At 39.4% G+C, this 17,755-nt stretch overlaps 1 protein-coding gene across 3 annotated transcripts in view; it reads right to left on the reverse strand.

Moving 5' to 3' along the window:
* Positions 1-17,755, reverse strand: part of SYTL5 (synaptotagmin like 5) — a 135,307-nt gene that overhangs the window by 23,930 nt on the left and 93,622 nt on the right. For 2 of the 3 annotated variants that reach the window (XM_033106282.1, XM_033106198.1), the window contains exons 10-13: positions 13,870-13,962; positions 8,011-8,189; positions 6,170-6,269; positions 3,925-4,086 (exon numbers count right to left, since the gene is read on the reverse strand). In XM_033106282.1, the coding sequence (XP_032962173.1) occupies positions 3,925-4,086; positions 6,170-6,269; positions 8,011-8,189; positions 13,870-13,962 (534 nt within the window). Of the gene's footprint in view, positions 1-3,924; positions 4,087-6,169; positions 6,270-8,010; positions 8,190-12,910; positions 12,977-13,869; positions 13,963-17,755 lie in introns of all 3 variants that reach the window. The other variant, XM_033106106.1, reaches the window with a different exon arrangement.

Below are 17,755 nucleotides of genomic sequence, written 5' to 3' on the forward strand. Positions count from 1 at the left end.
AGAGCACCGACATCCGCTTCTGCCACAGAAGGCTGGGCCATACCGGGGAGCACCGAGTGCCAGGGTGAGGGTTAGGATTTATTCAAACCATACCCCAAAGCAGTAGAGAACTGGTGAGGGTATCTGACGGAGCAGAGGTGTGGCATAATCAGGTAACACCCATTAGCTTCTGCTTTTTGAAGAGACAGAGAGATGCACTTCCCATTACAGTCAGAAGCAGAGTTCCCAGTACATTTACAGGTCTAAGACGGGATAATAATTTATATACAAAAGTCAGCCAAAAGTGCCCAATAAAGAAAGAGCCTTTCAGCTAGGGAATAATTCTACAGGCACTTCCATTTACTCTCCGCCGGAAGGCAGAACAGAGAAGTTTTCCTCGGAAAAACATTTAAGCTTGCTGTTGATTTTCAAAGGTCCTTGTTTATATAATAGCACCTTCTGGGAATACACGAAAGGCGATTCATACTAACAAACCCTTCTGGTCGAAATACTGAACATGCCTTTTAGATAGATAATGAGTTATAGCTACTAAGCAATCCCATGTTATGCAATAACATGGAAGTTATTCCGTGAAACTACTTTACAGTACATTTAGCACCTTGAGTTCTTTCTCTGCCTGCCCCAGCTTCCTGACTGGCCTAGTGCTGTAAGATCTAGCAAAAACAAAGGGAGGTGTGGAGGCACTTTCAGTAATACAGTCAATAAGCACTGAGGAACCAGATCTTTCCAGTACTCCCACTACGGAAAGATGTCAGTATTTCTGAATGCTTGAGGACTATTAATTCTGATCGTCTATTATTAAGGAAATTGGTCCCTGTAGCTCACACTTCACTTCCTCAGCTGGATGATCTTTAAGAAACATCAGGGCCCCGGAACTGCTCATACTATAGCTGCTGCTGCTGAAGTGACTCCTGCACTGAAATGACTGACACAGGAGACTGAGAATGAAGTGACATTTCTGATAATCAACCCCAGCTCAGCCTGAAGATAAATCACTCATGAAGTGGGTGGCAGCGTACAGAGCAGGCTTTGGCATGGGTCCCCCAATTTTTGGAAGGCATGGGAGCTAAGGAACTCCGAGCCTGCAGCCTTTCCTCTGTGTGTGTCAGGAAGCTTGGCAGAGAAAGATGACAAAGATTAGAGACACTAACTTGTGTTGGGTTCCCCAGAAGCTGACTCTGAGGTGAGGATTCTTACGCAAGTGACTTACTAGAGGAAGTGCTCCCAGGATAGACCAGTGGGGGAAACAGGTCAGGAGAGGGGAGGGAGCCGGGCAAGGGTGCAGCCTGATCTGGCTGGGCATCTCTGGAGTATAAGGCCTGGGAGTGTTTCCCACGCTTAGTAAGGGTACTGGGCTTTCAGAACCCCTCCCCCCATCTTAGCCAGGTGCTGGCTAAGGGTTGTCTTGTGGCAAGGAGTGCATAAGCACCAAGGAACTTCTGGCTCTCTGCCCATGTGGGAAAAAGCTTCAGTAGCCTGAGGACACTCTTCTAAAGAGAGTCTCAGGTGGAGGCTGTTGAAGGCAACAGATGTGGTGAAAGGAATCCAAGGTTATCTGGCAGAGGACCAACTGAGTTCTACAGACATTAAACACAATCAGAACCTTGAGCAGGCTCAGAGAGATGCTTCTCCCTGATGACAGTGGAACCACTTGATGGCAATGTGAAGGTGATTACTTCGGAATGGTGTTGGACCCTAAGCACACAGGATGCCTGGGAGAGGCCTGGGAGAGCTTAGGTACCATAAGCTCTATTTATGTGAGCATAAATCCTTCAACCATTTCCAGGAAACTGACTGGAAACCCTCCAAAGAGCCCCAGTGTGCTTTAATATTAAATTTATGACAGACAAGTTTATTTCATGTACCAAGATGCATGTTACTTGTCCTCCATCTGTGTCGTGCATCATATCTTGTCTTGGACATTTTCTAACTATGATTCTGTGATGCTCACCCATTATGCACAAAAAGAAGGGAGTGACAGGAGACGGTTAAGTCACATTAAATGCTACCCTTTCTGGTGAGACTTTTCATTCAATTCCAAGAGATATAGTGCTGTAATGACCAAATATTTCTCATAATTAATGTTAGGGGAATGTTATTGTATTGAGAACTTATTTGTTGTTACTATTGTACTTTGTATCTGTATCACACTTACGTTAGTCAAAGGCTTGTAGTTATTTTACGTTTAAGGATTTTTATTACATTTTATTATCAATTTTACCCACAGGCCAATTATACCTCCCAAAGATTTTCCATGAGTTACTTATACCATGTTTGAGGTCAACAGTTATAAAACTCCACCAGAAAGCTGTATTTAACTTGAGTCTCAGTCTCCTCATAGAAAATGGGGATAATGATACTTAGCTCACAATGGTTGTTGTATCCATTACATGTGAACAATGCTGCTATTGATCATGATCAATGTGTACTATTGTTGACATCCAACCCTTGTTTTTCCCTGTCTAGCATCCACTCACCATTCTTTTAGTATTACCGTACCTGGATTTCCTTGAGAGTAATATCACTTTCAGGATCAGAGTATGTTTTGATTGCCTTAAGCCAGCCAATGTAGCTCACCTCTCTGGTCACAGTGATAAACTCAGGATGGGCAAATAATCCCATCCTGAATTGGGAGAACCAGGCCCAGGGCATTGGTTGAACTGTTGGGGGAAGAAGAACTCTCTCCTCTCCTGGACAGTGTACTGCAAGGATGAGAGGCTTGCAGCTACTATAGTGTCCAAGAGAAACACACCTGAAGCTAGTGAGGGAGGTCAATACTGTATGAAGTTGGAAAATGAAGCTAATACAGAGATAAGAGACCAGGAGATTCCAGGGCCTTGATAAGATCTGAGCATCTGGATCAAGTCATGCTTTATAATCACTGGCCAATAATTTCCTTTTACTTTTCTGACCAGTATGAGCTGGGGTTTCTCTCAATGGCAGTAAAGGACTGCAATGTAACATAACTATTATGTAGAATTTACTGAGGGCTTACAATGTGCCTGACCCAATACTGTGAGCATTACACAGGGCCATATTCAAGCCTCACAGCATTCCTATAAGCTACGTCCAATTATTGTATCACAAACGAGACACCAAGGCCTAAGAAGTTAAGGACTTTGTCCAAGGTCACAAAGACAGTTGTGAAGCTGCCAGGATTGAACTCAGGAAGTCTGATTTGAGTCCACTATCATTACCATCATGGTTTGTTTGTTTCTGCTTTTCTATATAAAGAACGTTTGGTTATGGAAATGTGAACATTTTTCACCTCACTCTTGACTTAAAAAGTCACTGCACATGTAGAAAGACAGACTCCAGCTGCATCGAGTGAATCCAAGGTATTCTTGGCTCTAGTTTAGAACATACTAGATTGTCGATTTCTAGAACCAGCTTTGAGATTTTTTTCTCTGTAACTCAAGACCTGGGTTATGAATCTCAAAGGTAGGAATGTAGGAAACCAGATGCTTTAGCTGCTGGTCACTTCCTCATGGGAGCCAGAGTAAGACTACTCCAGCTTGTCTGAATCGTGGAGAATGAGGAATGGAGAGAATATTTTGAGACTGATCTTGCCCTAGGCATTTGTTTTCACCTATGTGAAAATGAATGCTTTCTCTTTCTAATAGGATCATGTAATGTATTCCTTTTGTTTATCCATGGAAACCTTCAAGTGATGAATACATTTTTAGTAAGTCAAATTAATAATACATCTGATTATGTGGTTTGCATTATACAGTCTGTACTGAAGACAGATTTCCAAAAGAATAGATTTACATGTATTACATTATTCCAACATTAGCTGCACTAATCTTTCAGATTATCACATGATAATTTGAAGTCTTCGGATTCTTTAGGCCTGTAACATCAATATGGCTCATAACTTGACTCACTGCATAACTGTATGACAAATCTGGAAGTATTTCCTACCTTGGGCTGAAGCACAAACCACTCATCACTTGGATTTTCAAAGTTCCATGAGTCGAAAGGAATCTCCACCTCCCCAAGGAAGCTGTTATGTCCAAATCGATCATAATGCCAGACTGAGAGCTGCAGAGTCCTTGTTTCCAGTTGGGTATGGCTGATGGTATACTACAAATGAGATTGACAACATCACATTCCACATGGAGGATTCTGCCCAATTCTATGACAGACTGACATTTACTTCCGTCATCCTTCAGATCAGATGCTAGCAATATGAACAAAGTAAACACCAAAAACCACTTAATTTTTCATTTCTGCTACAACTGAGATTCTATTCTATGAACTCATTTTGTGTTAGACCTAGCACTGAAAGATGTATCAACAAATTATTTATGGTTGGCGGGTTGGTAAACTTCAGACAGTGGATAAAAAATGTTAGGGGGATGAAGCTTATTCCCTTTCCACTTTTACCTGTTTTTCATTTGCCTAATTATTTTTTAACAATCTACTTTGTAAGGTCAAGGTTTATTCTATCTATTCTCCAACTTCTTTGTCTTATTTTATTCATAATGAAAACTCTCAAATTCAGAAGCATACTGGCAGTGAGACACTTGCAAATACCAAACTTCATAAAAGCCAGCCTAAATGCAGGGGTGAATAGATATACATGTAGATTGAACAAAAAGAAAATATTGCTAATCGGCGGTAAGAAGAGATGATATAGGAACATTTGTGACAACATGGATGGATCTTGAGAGTATAATGCTAAGCGAAATAAGTCAGACAGAAAAAGCAGAGAACCATACGATTTCACTGATATGTGGTATATAAACCAAAAACAACAAAAGAACAAGAGAAACAAATGAGAAACAAAAACTCATAGACACAGACAATAGTTTAGTGGTTACCAGAGGGTAAAGGGGGTGGGGGGTGGGAGATGAGGGTAAGGGGGATCAAGTATATGGGGATGGAAGGAGAACTGACTCTGGGTGGTGAACACACAATGGGATTTATAGATGATGTAATACAGAATTGTACACCTGAAATCTATGTAATTTTACTAACAATTGTCACCCCAACAAATTAAAATATATATATATATATTTTAATTATATATATATAATTATATATATATATTAATACACACACACACACACACACACACACACACACACACACACACACACATATATTGCTCAGGTAGCTTTTCCTTTTGCAGCGGAACGTCATCCAGGACCCCATGTCACACACTCGCAAACCTCCTTTCGTTCTGTGCAGGTCCCGCAGGGGACAAGATGTAGACTAACGGATTCCGGATCTTAGATTTGCTTTTACCTGTCCTGGCATGATTAACCTTGGCTACTGCTTCCTGAATTTGCCATGTCACTCTGTTTATCTATTCTGTGTGGGCTCATCTTTGCTGTCCTGCTATGGCCACTGGATTCACCCTCCGTCTGTATTCATTCATTCTCATTTTGATCTGTCTTGATACTGGCTCCTGCTTCCACACATGACCCACGGACATATGTCCCCACTCACAAACTTCCTGCCATGGTGGACTGACTCCATCACTCCAGGCACAAAGTACATAAATGTCCCTGCAATTTCTAATAACTTCTACATTTCAGTCTCCCCAGATCTTTGCCAGGATAGACTGGTCCAGGGTGCGAGAAGGGATTGTTATATGGAAGCCCGTGGGGAAAAGTAATTGTTCTAGGATTGAGGTCTGGGTTATCTTATCTAAGCCACTTTCTCTGATATTTCTCCAACCTCATATCTCCACTGTGCATTAACCACATGCCTAAATTTAGCCAAATTCTGAAACCCTAACAAGAAACAGGACATATTCATGCTGTGTTAGCAAAACAATGAGTGTACAAAGTGACCTGAAAAGTCAGTGTCAAAAGTAACAAACTTCCTTTAAGGGGAACTACAAAAATCACAGTTTTCCCAAAGGCAAAATGCAGTTTTTGACAAGATGTACCACTTCAGATGTAATTTTGCTGTATCATCTCTACTTAAGGTGTAACTTCAGCAGCAGCAGAGAAATAAACACAGTAAGAGTGGTTTACATTTTTCCTTTTCCAAAAACTGTTAGGAAAGCCAAGAGCATTACCGTAATTTATTCAAATTCTACTTTTCTAAAACAGACATAAGCCTTGACATGCAAATTCCCTGTAGTTAGTTATTTCTAAACCAATTAGGTTGTGAACAGTATCATTTCAGTTGCTATAACAGACTATTTATTTACCTTTAGTGTTTCATTGAATTCTGGATTAGTGCCTGTTCTGATTTTCGTCTTACGTTTATTGTTTCTAGACTTGTCAGGAAGAAGGTATGACTTGACATAACTGTTGGTGATAAAAGATGAAATTAATTATTGGGAAACATTTACTTTGCAAGAAATTCTCAGGGACTTCAGTAAACAAAAGAGGTAAGGGGAATAGACCAGTAAGCATAAGAGAGAACCAGAGAATATAGTCTACATAAGAGAACACTTTAAAAATCACTCTGGGCCTTCAGAAGAGAGAGGCAGTAAAGTGTAATGGTAAAGAGTAAGGGCTCTGGAGTCAAGCCAACTGGGTTTAAATCACTCTATGCCTCACTAGTTTTGGTGAACTCAAGAACTTACTTAACCTCTGTGTGCTTCAGTTTCCTCATATATAAAACTGGGATAATAACAGTGTCTAGCTTACGGCATTGTGAGGACTAAATCAGTTAATACATACAAGGAGATGATCAATAGTCTCACAAAATATTATGGGGTTATATTCCTTTCCATTCAGATGTTAGGACTTCTGATGAGAGGAGTGAATGCTAAGAGGTGAATGAAGAAAAATGGTGAAAAAGAAGAAATAGAAAATAAAAACCTAAGTCACAATAGCAAGTCTACCAACACCTTGCCCTGAACTATCCCAGGAGCCTCTTGGAGCAGGGGCATCATGGCAGACTCAGAAACGTATAAGATGTACAAAATGCTACCAGAGTCCTGAAGCACATCTACTGGGGCTTTAGATAACCCCTTTCAATGCTAGTCTAAATAATTACATTGATCCTGAAGCCCTGTGGTATTTAGCTGAGGAAGTAAATGGACCACTCTGTACTCAGAATCCTTTGCTGAGTTTATTGAACCTAGGTCATCTAGTATGATGAAAAGGGGTCACATAGCAGGTCTGAGACTGCTAGCCTTAGAAATGCCTACTTACAAAGTTGGTCCTCGGCTGGCATCTTGGAACTTGGATTTCAGGAGGATTCTCATCATTCCCAGAACAGATATAAGTGGGTCACTGTAACTAAACTATTTGTAAAAACAAGACGACATATACTGCACATCTGCTTTCTTTCTGCAAGACTGGAATTTTGGTATGTGACCAGTTGAGTCTCTAAATGGCTTTCCTGGCAGACAACATTTCACAAGTACTATCATACCCTGTTGTTAGAAGAATTAAGTGCATCCTGTGTGACTCCACTTGGAGGAACACTGGAAGCTTAAGCCTGGATTCTTCAGAACTTCATCACATATGCCTCTTCCCTTGGCTGATTATGGCTCCGTGTATAGTCCTGTGAGTCCTCCTAGTGAGTCTTCAAACCTGCCAGTGGTCCTCGGAACTCCTGATACATCTTTATATCCAGCTCCCCTGCAACGTGCCATGATCCACACCTGCCCTCCCAGTGATCCCAGGAATCCTGAGAGCCTCAAAATTGCCATTTTGAGTTGTTCAATTGGGCTAATGGCTTGGCAATTTTCTTTGGAGTGTTACTCAGAACAAAAATCAACTCTTAATCATCCTGGGGTGTGCCATCATGTCAGCGTTGTATCTCAGAGAGCCGACTCTGTTAAACTACAAATATGTCAGTCCTAAATCACGTTGAGGAATAGCTTCTTAAAAAGCAGGTAACCACAGACACAACCATTATACATGTACTTCAGAGACTATTTAGAAGGGTGGCATAGGAGGGAAGTGACAATCAGCCTTCAGAAAAGGCTCTGAATCAAGAGGAATGTTAAGAATCTTCTGAAAAAGAAACACACACACGGACAAAAAAAAATTCAGTGAGTGAAATAGTCTGAGGAATATACTATGTGCTTACGCATCTGTCCTCTGTTTCTTTTCATCTCCTATGGCCAGATTTCTGCAGTTCTTGACAAAAATGTAGAGCCCGCCAGTTTTGTAGCAGTAGCTGATGTGGAGAAGTATTTCACCACTGACCTTCACGTTGCCATAGTCTCCCGTTTCACTGTAAACGCTCATCATGCTGTTAAGGCTGGTCTGGAATAAACAAGATGAAAAGAGGCGTCCAGCATTTTCTAATGAACTCTTCACAGTAGCCACCCCCCTTCATTCAATTACAATCCCTGTTCTATATAATCAGCAGGGAAGTCTAGGAAGTCTAGGGAGAAGTTAGAAAGCAAAGATCACTTGTTTTGCTTGTTTTTCTGATGTTGTATAAAATCCAAGATGGAGAAAGGACAACAAGATGTAGGACCATTATTAAGGAATACAGGACACTGGCTGAGGGGGAAAGCATTGCCCTTTTGGGATAGTGAATACCTTTCGTTGATTCACTTCTTCTAATGAGCACAGAGGTCAATGAGGCATTTCTAAACCCCTCTCCTGTCCCCATTCCTGTAGCTTTCTCCTTTTTCACTGGTAGACCCAAGATCAATCTACTTCAAGGTCTAGAATGCATTGGTCAAAACAAAGAAAAGCTCATCTCATATTCTGTGCTAGCAGGAGCCAAAAGCTTCTCAGACACCCACAGAGAGCATCCCATCAGTCTCTTGGAAGCCCTAACTGCAGCTTTAACAAGGGCACTCATAGCTGCTGTGATTCCCTTGAGCAACTGTGTGGCCATCTGGGTAGTGTAAGACCACAGCTTCGTAAACCTCTGTAAAATAGCAACCCGCAAAATAGAACACTAAACAAGAAAATAATAAACCAAATACTAAAATAAAAATGTAAAACAAGTCCAAATCTACCAGAATGAATGAAGTTTCTGATGAGTCACTAATGACAAGAAGCATGTTTTAAATAAAACAAAATTATCCTTTAGTGCCAGAAGCATAAACTCTGTATCTTAGCAACAGGACTGTCACAAAAGACCACCTGGAAGGCTTTCATGAGTGACCCAGTAGTTCAAAAAGTCCTGTCTGTGAACAACTGGGAAGTAAAGATGATGGTGAATGCAAAGAGAGTTGATACAAGATCTGACAATTAATTTCCCGAACTCGTTGCAACAATGTTGCAACACTTTTTTTTTTTATATTAGAGGGATTATTCATTATGAATTTGTACCAACTGGACAAACAGTGAACCAAGTCTACTATTTGGAAGTGCTGAAAAGGCTGTGTGAAAAAGACGACCTGAACTTTTCAACAATTCATGGCTCTTGCATCACTACAATGCCCCAGCTCACACAGCACTGTCTGTGAGGGAATTTTCAGCCAGACAACAAATAACTGTATTGGAACACCCTGCCTAGTCACCTGTTCTGGCCCCCAATGACTTCTTTCTTTACCCGAAGATGAAGGAAATTTTGAAAGGAAGACATTTTGATGCCATTTAGGACATCAAGGGTAGTACAATGACATCTCTGATGGTCATTCCAGAAAAAGAGTTCCAAAATTGCTTTGAAAGGTGGACTAGGCACTGGCATCAGTGCATAGCTTCCCAAGGGGAGTACTTTGAAGGTGACTGTGGTGATATTCAACAATAAGGTATGTAGCACTTTTTCTAGGATGAGTTCGCGAACTTAATTGTCCGACCTCATGTGTATATATAAAACAAAAGCCATCACATTCCTCTAATTGCTCAGAGTAGAGCCTGATCACAGAACAAGATGTGGGTGATGTGGCTAGTATCTCTTCTAAGCTTAAGTCAAGGGCAAGAGCAAACCAAAGATGCCATAATTATAGTTGGCCCTCGGTATCCGCGGGTTCTGCATCCCGTTGATACTGAGGGAGGACTGCACTTGGAAATCGTAACTTAAAGAGAGTCATTGACGACCTAATTTGTCTTTCCTATTCCTAAAATAAAACAACAGAATTGTCATGATAGCGGGTGGCTTTGAGCAGTGCTTTTCAAATTTTAATTGCATATGAATCACCTGTGAATCTTATTAAAATGAGGATTCAGATCTATTCTGAATCCTCAGGTGAGGTCCGAGCTTCTGCTTTTCTAATAAACTACTAGGTCCACAGTTTCCAAACTTGTGTCTAGGCATCCCGCAGCACCACAGCAAACTCACAGCAGCACCAGGTATTTTAATATTTCAAGGGAAACAAGCGACTTCTATCAGGCACTCTACAAACGACTAACAGTAGTTCCCAGTGTCAACATTAAATCACTCTTTATTCTTCTTAATGAAACTGTGTGAAGCTGAGTTTTTGGCAGTTACTGTGACAAAAAGCAAGTGCTGCAAAAAAAATCAATGTAGAACAAGAAATTAAAATGGTACTGTTCAATTAGATTCCAAGATTCACAATTCATGCAGTGCCCAACAGACACACAAGTCCCATTAGTAAGTATTCAGGACCATTTAAGAATGGCATAAAAACATTATTTTTCTTTCACTTTACGTGTATTATTTTTTCAAATGGCTACTAAGTTGTTAGGATACCAGTGTTTAAGTTTTTTGACCTAAGTACTTAATAAATGGGCTAGTTAGGTATTACTTTTGGCCTAGGAGTGCTATGAAAGTATCACTAAGATACTAGGGGCTCTCTGAACTGACAAAGTTTTAGAGTCTCTGTTCCAGGTAATGCAGTGTTGCTGGTCTATTAACCATGCTTTGAGTTTTAAGGGCTTCAAGAATAAGCGCCAACCTCCTCATGTTACATATGAGAAAACTCTGGCTCACAGAAATTGTTGGCAGTGCCGATATATGAGGTGTGATCAAACAATACAGTGAATGTTTAAACAAAAAAAATTATTACAGTAAAAGACACATTGCCATTAATCTCCCTCAAAATACTCCCCTTTGCTTCAAACACACTTATCCCATCATTCCTGCCACTTTCTGAAGCAGTTCTGGAAGTCCTCTTTCATGTCTTTAGTTGCGCTGTCATTGCTGCCTCGATTTCCTGAATCAATTCAAAATGTTTACCTTTCATGGTCATTTTGACTTTGGAGAAGAGCTGGAAGTCGCACGATGCCAGATCCAGTGAATAAGGTGGATGAGGACACACTGTAATATTTTTATTTGACAGAAATTGCTGAACCAGAAGTGATGTGTGACACGGAGCCTTTCTGTTGTGATCATAAAATACAGTGAATGCTGCTGCTGAGTGCCATGCAACAGAAAGGCAGGGATCATCAATATAGGAAGTGGTGCGTCAAACCTTAGTAAGACTGTGTGAGAAATTTCAACTTTTTAGGTGCAATCAGTCGGGTGTGAGCTACGGTTGAGAGAAAGGGTGTTTTAAAATGTGCCGTAAATCATCCTCCATCATAACAATGCTCCATGTTACACATCACTTCTGGTATATGGCAATTTCTGTTAAATAAAAACATTACGGGGGCCGGCCCGGTGGCTCAGGTGGTTAGAGCTCCATGCTCCTAACTCCGAAGGCTGCCGGTTTGATTCCCACATGGGCCAGTGGGCTCTCAACAACAAGGTTGCCAGTTCAATTCCTTGAGTCCCGCAAGAGATGGTGGGCTCTGTCCCCTGCAACTAAAATTGAACACGGCACCTTGAGCTGAGCTGCCTCCCTGATGGCTCAGTTGGTTGGAGTGTGGGCTCTCAACCACAAGGTTGCCAGTTCAATTCCTCGAGTCCCGCAAGGGATGGTGGGCAGCGCCCCGTGCAACTAAGATTGAACACGGCACCTGGAGCTGAGCTGCCGCTGAGCTCCTGGATGGCTCAGTTGGTTGGAGCGCATCCTCTCAACCTCAAGGTTGCCGGTTCGACTCCCACAAGGGATGGTGGGCTGGGCCCCCTGCAACTAGCAATGGCAACTGGACCTGGAGCTGAGCTGCGCCCTCCACAACCAAGACTGAAAGGACAACAACTTGAAGCTGAACGGCACCCTCCACAACGAAGATTGAAAGGACAACAACTTGACTTGGAAAAAAGTCCTGGAAGTACACACTGTTCCCCAATAAAGTCCTGTACCCCTTCCCCAATAAAAAAACAAAAACAAAAACAAACAAACAAACAAACGAAAAAACATTATGGTGTGTCATCAACCTTATTCACTGGATCTGGCACTGTGCGACTTCTGGATCTTCCCCAAAATCAAAATGATTCAGGACATCAAGGCAGCCACAACAGTGCAACTAAAGACATGAAAGAGGACTTCCAGAACTGCTTCAGAATGTGGGATAAGAACGATGGGATAAGTGTGTTCTAAGCAAGGGGGAGTATTTTGTGGGGGATTAATGGCAGTGAGTCTTTTACTGTAATAATTTTTTTTATTTAAATATGCACTGTATTGTTTGATCACATATCATACAGCAAGATCTCCCGATTTTCAGACTGAGGATTTCCCCACCATACTTCACTACCTCCTCATATCACTAACTTATGTCTACAACATATCCCTCTGTAGCCACTATTCAAAGAAGATCCTCTATAAGCAGGGGGTCCCTACAGACAGAAGAAAATTTAAGAACCCACAGATATTGAAGCTTGGAGAAATTTAGGTGGTTAAGGCAATTTTACTAAAATCAAATTTGATGCTCTTAACCAAGCCAATGCTGTGATTTAAAATAGAGATATTTATTCTAAAGGTGTCTGGTTAATGGTATATCATTTTGGACCATGTGTCTTTTGACTGGTACTCAGATTCTAATGTTTAATGGATGTTTTTTCTTGGGAATACTTGTATTTTGATAATATTATTTACCTTGTAAAAGAGAACCTTTGTTAACTGTACACAAGTCAGAAAAAGATAAATGCTGGAAAACTTGCCCACCTAATCAGATTTTCCACACCACGAAATTCATGAAGTATCATTGGAAAGAAGGAAAAGGAAAGATTGAAAACTCACAGTGTCTGAGTCAGCATCAGGAACATTTAGGTAGGTCCACTTCCTGTCAGAGCCTGTTTTAGAATTCTTTAGGAAAGTTGCCCAAAGGTCAAAAGAAAAAAGGTATTAGAGCAACAGTCAGACATCAGAGAAGAAGACTTACAGGTACATAGATGGGTGTAAGGAAACAGGGGCTCCTAAATCCTACTGTTTCCCCAAAAATAAGACCTAACTGGACAATCAGCTCTAATGCGTCTTTTGGAGCAAAAATAAATATAAGACCCAGTATTGTATTATATTATATTAATTATATTATATTATAATAAGACCCAGTCATATATCACAGTAAAATAAGATCAGGTATTATATTATATTATATTACACCCAGTCTTATCTTATAGTAAAATAAGACCAGGTTTTATATTAATTTTTGTTCCAAAAGACGCATTAGAGCTGGTTATCTGGCTAGGTCTTATTTTTGGGGAAACACGGTACCTCAAGGAAAGCATTGAACACTAAAGTAAAAAGGGACTTAATTTTGTTGGCAGTGTGAAGCTATGGATGGTGTCTGAGTAGGAGAGAAGCCTGCTTGGGTATGTGTTTTAGGAAAATGACTTGGCAGCAGAGTGGAGGACAACTGGGGAGTTGAGAGAATGGTAGCAGGGAAATATTTCAGCAGAGAGTTGAGATAATTTATAGGCTTGAGCTGATAAGAGTCTCAACTGGGGAGTGAAGAAGTTTTAAAAGCTGGGTGAGGACCATGGAAGGAGAGGGAAAAAATCAGGAGCCTTAGGAAAAGTCCACCCAACATTAGACTGAAAATTCTCTGTGGGCAAAGGGGCAATGTAAGCAGGAGACTATAATGATTTTTAACTCACTATCACACATTGTCCAAAGAACATTCCTATCCCCTTTGCAAAGGTACAGAAAATCAACAAGAGCAAGAAGAAACTTCAAGTGTGTGTTAGAAAACTGCTTACGGTTGACAGGCCACTTGTCAGACTGCGGGTGTTTGCAGAAAACCGGGAGGACACTAAGTCATCAATGCCTTCTTCGGTTTCTTCCAAGAAGTCCTAAGGAAGGAGAAAAAAAAAAAAAAAACCACAGTGGTTTGGTTTATTTCTTTCCTAGAAACTCTTTTCACTTCATAAACCACTTTCTTTTTTAAATACCTAAAAAATCAGATACAAATATCTATAAATCACCCTGTTCCTAGGTTCTTCTCTTTTATCTCTATTCAACCTGAATTACAGCATCAGAGGAGTGTGGTCTCCATCCTAGTGGTGCTTATGTTATGGAAAGAACACAAAATTTAGAATCACACAGACCTGGGTGTTCAATTCCTACCTCCCTGATCTCTAAGGAGATTTACTTTCGGCAATGTACTTGGTACTTTTTTAATTAAAAAAGATTGGGTCTGCGCATGCATGCATCTGTGTGTGTGTGTGTGTGTGTGTGTGTGTGTGTGTGTGTGTGTGTGTGTATACACTGTCAAGATGGGGAGCTATATCTCAAAAGTCTCTCCAATAAAAATGAACTATTTTAGACACTGAATTCTTGTCCAAATTTCCAGATTCTTTTTCTTCTCCCACTTTTTTCCTCCTTCACAATAAAATGACTTTTTAAATTGTGGTTATTTAAGCAATACATTTTTTTTATTAGTTTCAGGTGTAAAAAACGATGTAATAGTTAGACATTTATACCCTCCCAAAGTGATAACCGCCTCCCCCAATCGACTACCCCTCTGACACTGTATATAGCTGTTACAATTCCATTGATTCTATTCCCTATTCTGTACTCCACATCCTGTGACCAAATATATATATATATATATATATATATATATATATATATATATATATATATATATATAATATTATAGTTGACATTCAGTATTATTCAGCTTCAGCTTCAGGTGTACACTGCAGTGGTCAGGCACCTACACCGTCCATGAAGTGATCTAATAATACACGTTCCCATCTGACACCTTACAAAATCTTTACAACATTATTGATTACATTCCCCAAATTGACTTTCATATCCCTGTGGCAATCTTGTGGTTACCGACTGTGCTTTCGAATCCCCTCACCTTCTCTCTCATCCCCACCTCAAGCAATACATTTTTATAGTACAAAATTTTAAGCAATATAGATAGAGATGAGTATAAATTAAACTTAGACCTCCCAGTAACACATTAATGACCAAATTTCAGTATTTTATGGTATGGATAGTACACACTCACACACACACACACACACACACACACAAATGGATTATATCATGTATATTGTTTGTTTTTATGGACACCTTTCTGTTTTGCTTCTCCTATTTTCTCTCTCTTCTCACCCCAGGTTAAACTAATATTTTGCATCCTGCTATACATAACACATTCCATATCTTTCCTGTTTATATGAAAAATCATATAAAGTTATCTACACACAAATATGAGTTGTAAATAAGAATTTCTTTTAACCATAGCTTTATAAATTGAGATTTTATATATTTAATTCTGTGCTTTTGTTTCTTATCTTTTTACTATAAAATATGTAAAAGTACATAAAACATAAATGTACAGTATAACAATATAAAGTGATCAAGCAGAAGCTCCCTTTGTGTCCTGTCCTCATCACAAGCCCTTTCTCCTCCATTTGAAATAATATCTTAAGTGTTACGGTAATCGCATCCTTGCTTTTCTTTATAGTTTTATTACCTAGGAATACATCACTAAACAATGATTTTCTTTGCCTGTTTTTGAACTTTACATAAGTGGAATTGTTATATAATCCTCTGTGGTTTGCCTTTTTGTCTCAATATTATAGTCTTACGAATCATCCACATTGTTGCATATTGTTGTAGTTCGTTTATTTTTATGTAGTATTTAATTGTATGACATCCCACTCTTTATCCATTCTTCTCTTGCTGAATATCTGGGTCGTTTCCAGGTTTTTTTCTATTATGAACAAAGCTGCAATGAATATTCTTGAATATGTACCCTGGTGCACAGAAACACAAGTTTCCCTTGGGTATTACAAGTGAGAGGAATTATCAAGTCATAAGGCATGCACATCTTAATGTGCTCATCTATATTATTTTTAAGATAATGTCACACTTTGAGAAGTAGTTCTACCAATTTACAGTCTAACCAGCAATGTATGAGAGCTCCCTTTGTTTCATATCCTTGCCTCCCAACAGTTGGTATGCCACATATTTTTCATTGTTGCTAATCCAGTAGATGTTTAATATTCATGATGTTAATTTTCATTTCATTTATTAAGTTGAGCACCTTTTCCTGATTATTGGCTGACTAAATTTCCTGTTTCATGAAGTACTTGTTTAAGACTTGTTTATTTTTATATTGGTTTATTTGCCTTTTTCTCACTGATGAGCTCACAAGATAAGCTGGAGAACCTGATGATATTAGAAAGTAAGAAAGTGCTCAAAACAAAACAAAAACAAACCAACAACAAAAAACTCAACCCCCAATGATAGGAATATGTCAAGGGACACAAGAATCAAAGAGCCCCCAATGGGCAAAGCTAGAAAAATTTGAGCAAGAAAATATAGTAGTGGTATTAGATTATAACTCCAAGCATACAATAAATATCCATGAATACATACTGATGTAAATAAGTGATTGGAAAATAAATGGGTGAGAAGAGACACATCTCCCATGTAAAATAATTTCAAATAATTTATGTAGATATTCCATCTTTGAGAAGATAGAGCTTAACTCCTTCAGTGTGGGCTGTACACAGTGACTTCCTTCCAAAGAGTATTGTAATAGAAAACGGGAAAATGAGGAACTTTGCATCAGAGAAACACTCGTTCAGCCAGGTGATCAAAGTCAACACCAGCAGTGATCAGTCATGTTGACAGTATGTGCTCTGGATATGACATGGTGAGAATGGTACTTTGCCATTGTAATCTTCCTCCCAAAAATACATAACCCATTTCTGATCATGAGAAAAACATCAGATAAATTTAAATTAAGGGAAATTTCTACAAAATACCTGACCAGCATTCCTCAAAACTAGTAAGGTAATCACAAACAAGGAAAGTCTGAGAAACAGACTCAGTCAAGAGGAACCTAAGGAGATATAACAATTAAATGTAATGCAGTATCTTGGATGGAATTCTGGAATAGAAAAGGGACATTAAAGACTAAGGAAATCTGAATAAAGTATGGACTTTAGTTAACTATAATGTATCAATACTGATTAATTGTGACAAATATAGTTGGCTAATATTAGATGTTAGTAAGAGACACTGGGTATGGGGTATGTGGGAATTCTCTTCACAAATTTTCTGTAAATCTAAAGTTATTCTAAAATTTTTAAAAGTATCATTGTATGTGGGATATAAAATTGAAAGCAACAAAGAAACAAGTCAAACAAACAAAAACTCATAGATAATACTTCAGTGGTTACCAGAGGGTAAGGGGAGAGGGGGGTGGGAGATGAGGGTAAGGGGGATCAAATATATGGTGATGGAAGGAGAACTGACTCCGGGTGGTGAACACACAATGGGATTTATAGATGATGTAATACAGAATTGTACACCTGAAATCTATGTAATTTTACTAACCATTGTCACCCCAATAAACTTTATAAGAAAAATCATTGGAAACCCGTGATAAATCCAGCGTGGTCATGGTGTTTTATCCTTCTTACACACAACTGAATTCAATTTGCTAAAATTTTGCTTAGGATTTTTCCATCTATATTTAGAAATAAAATAGACTTGCCATTTTCTTTTTCAAAATGCCTTGGTTTTCACTGGACTCACAAAAGGGTTAGAAACATTCCAACTTGCAATTATCCCAAAAAGTTTGTATAGAAGGAAAATTTTGTATGAGTCCTCTTATAT

The sequence above is a fragment of the Rhinolophus ferrumequinum genome, chromosome X (assembly GCF_004115265.2).
Source record: "Rhinolophus ferrumequinum isolate MPI-CBG mRhiFer1 chromosome X, mRhiFer1_v1.p, whole genome shotgun sequence".
Classification (NCBI taxonomy): Eukaryota; Metazoa; Chordata; class Mammalia; order Chiroptera; family Rhinolophidae; genus Rhinolophus; species Rhinolophus ferrumequinum.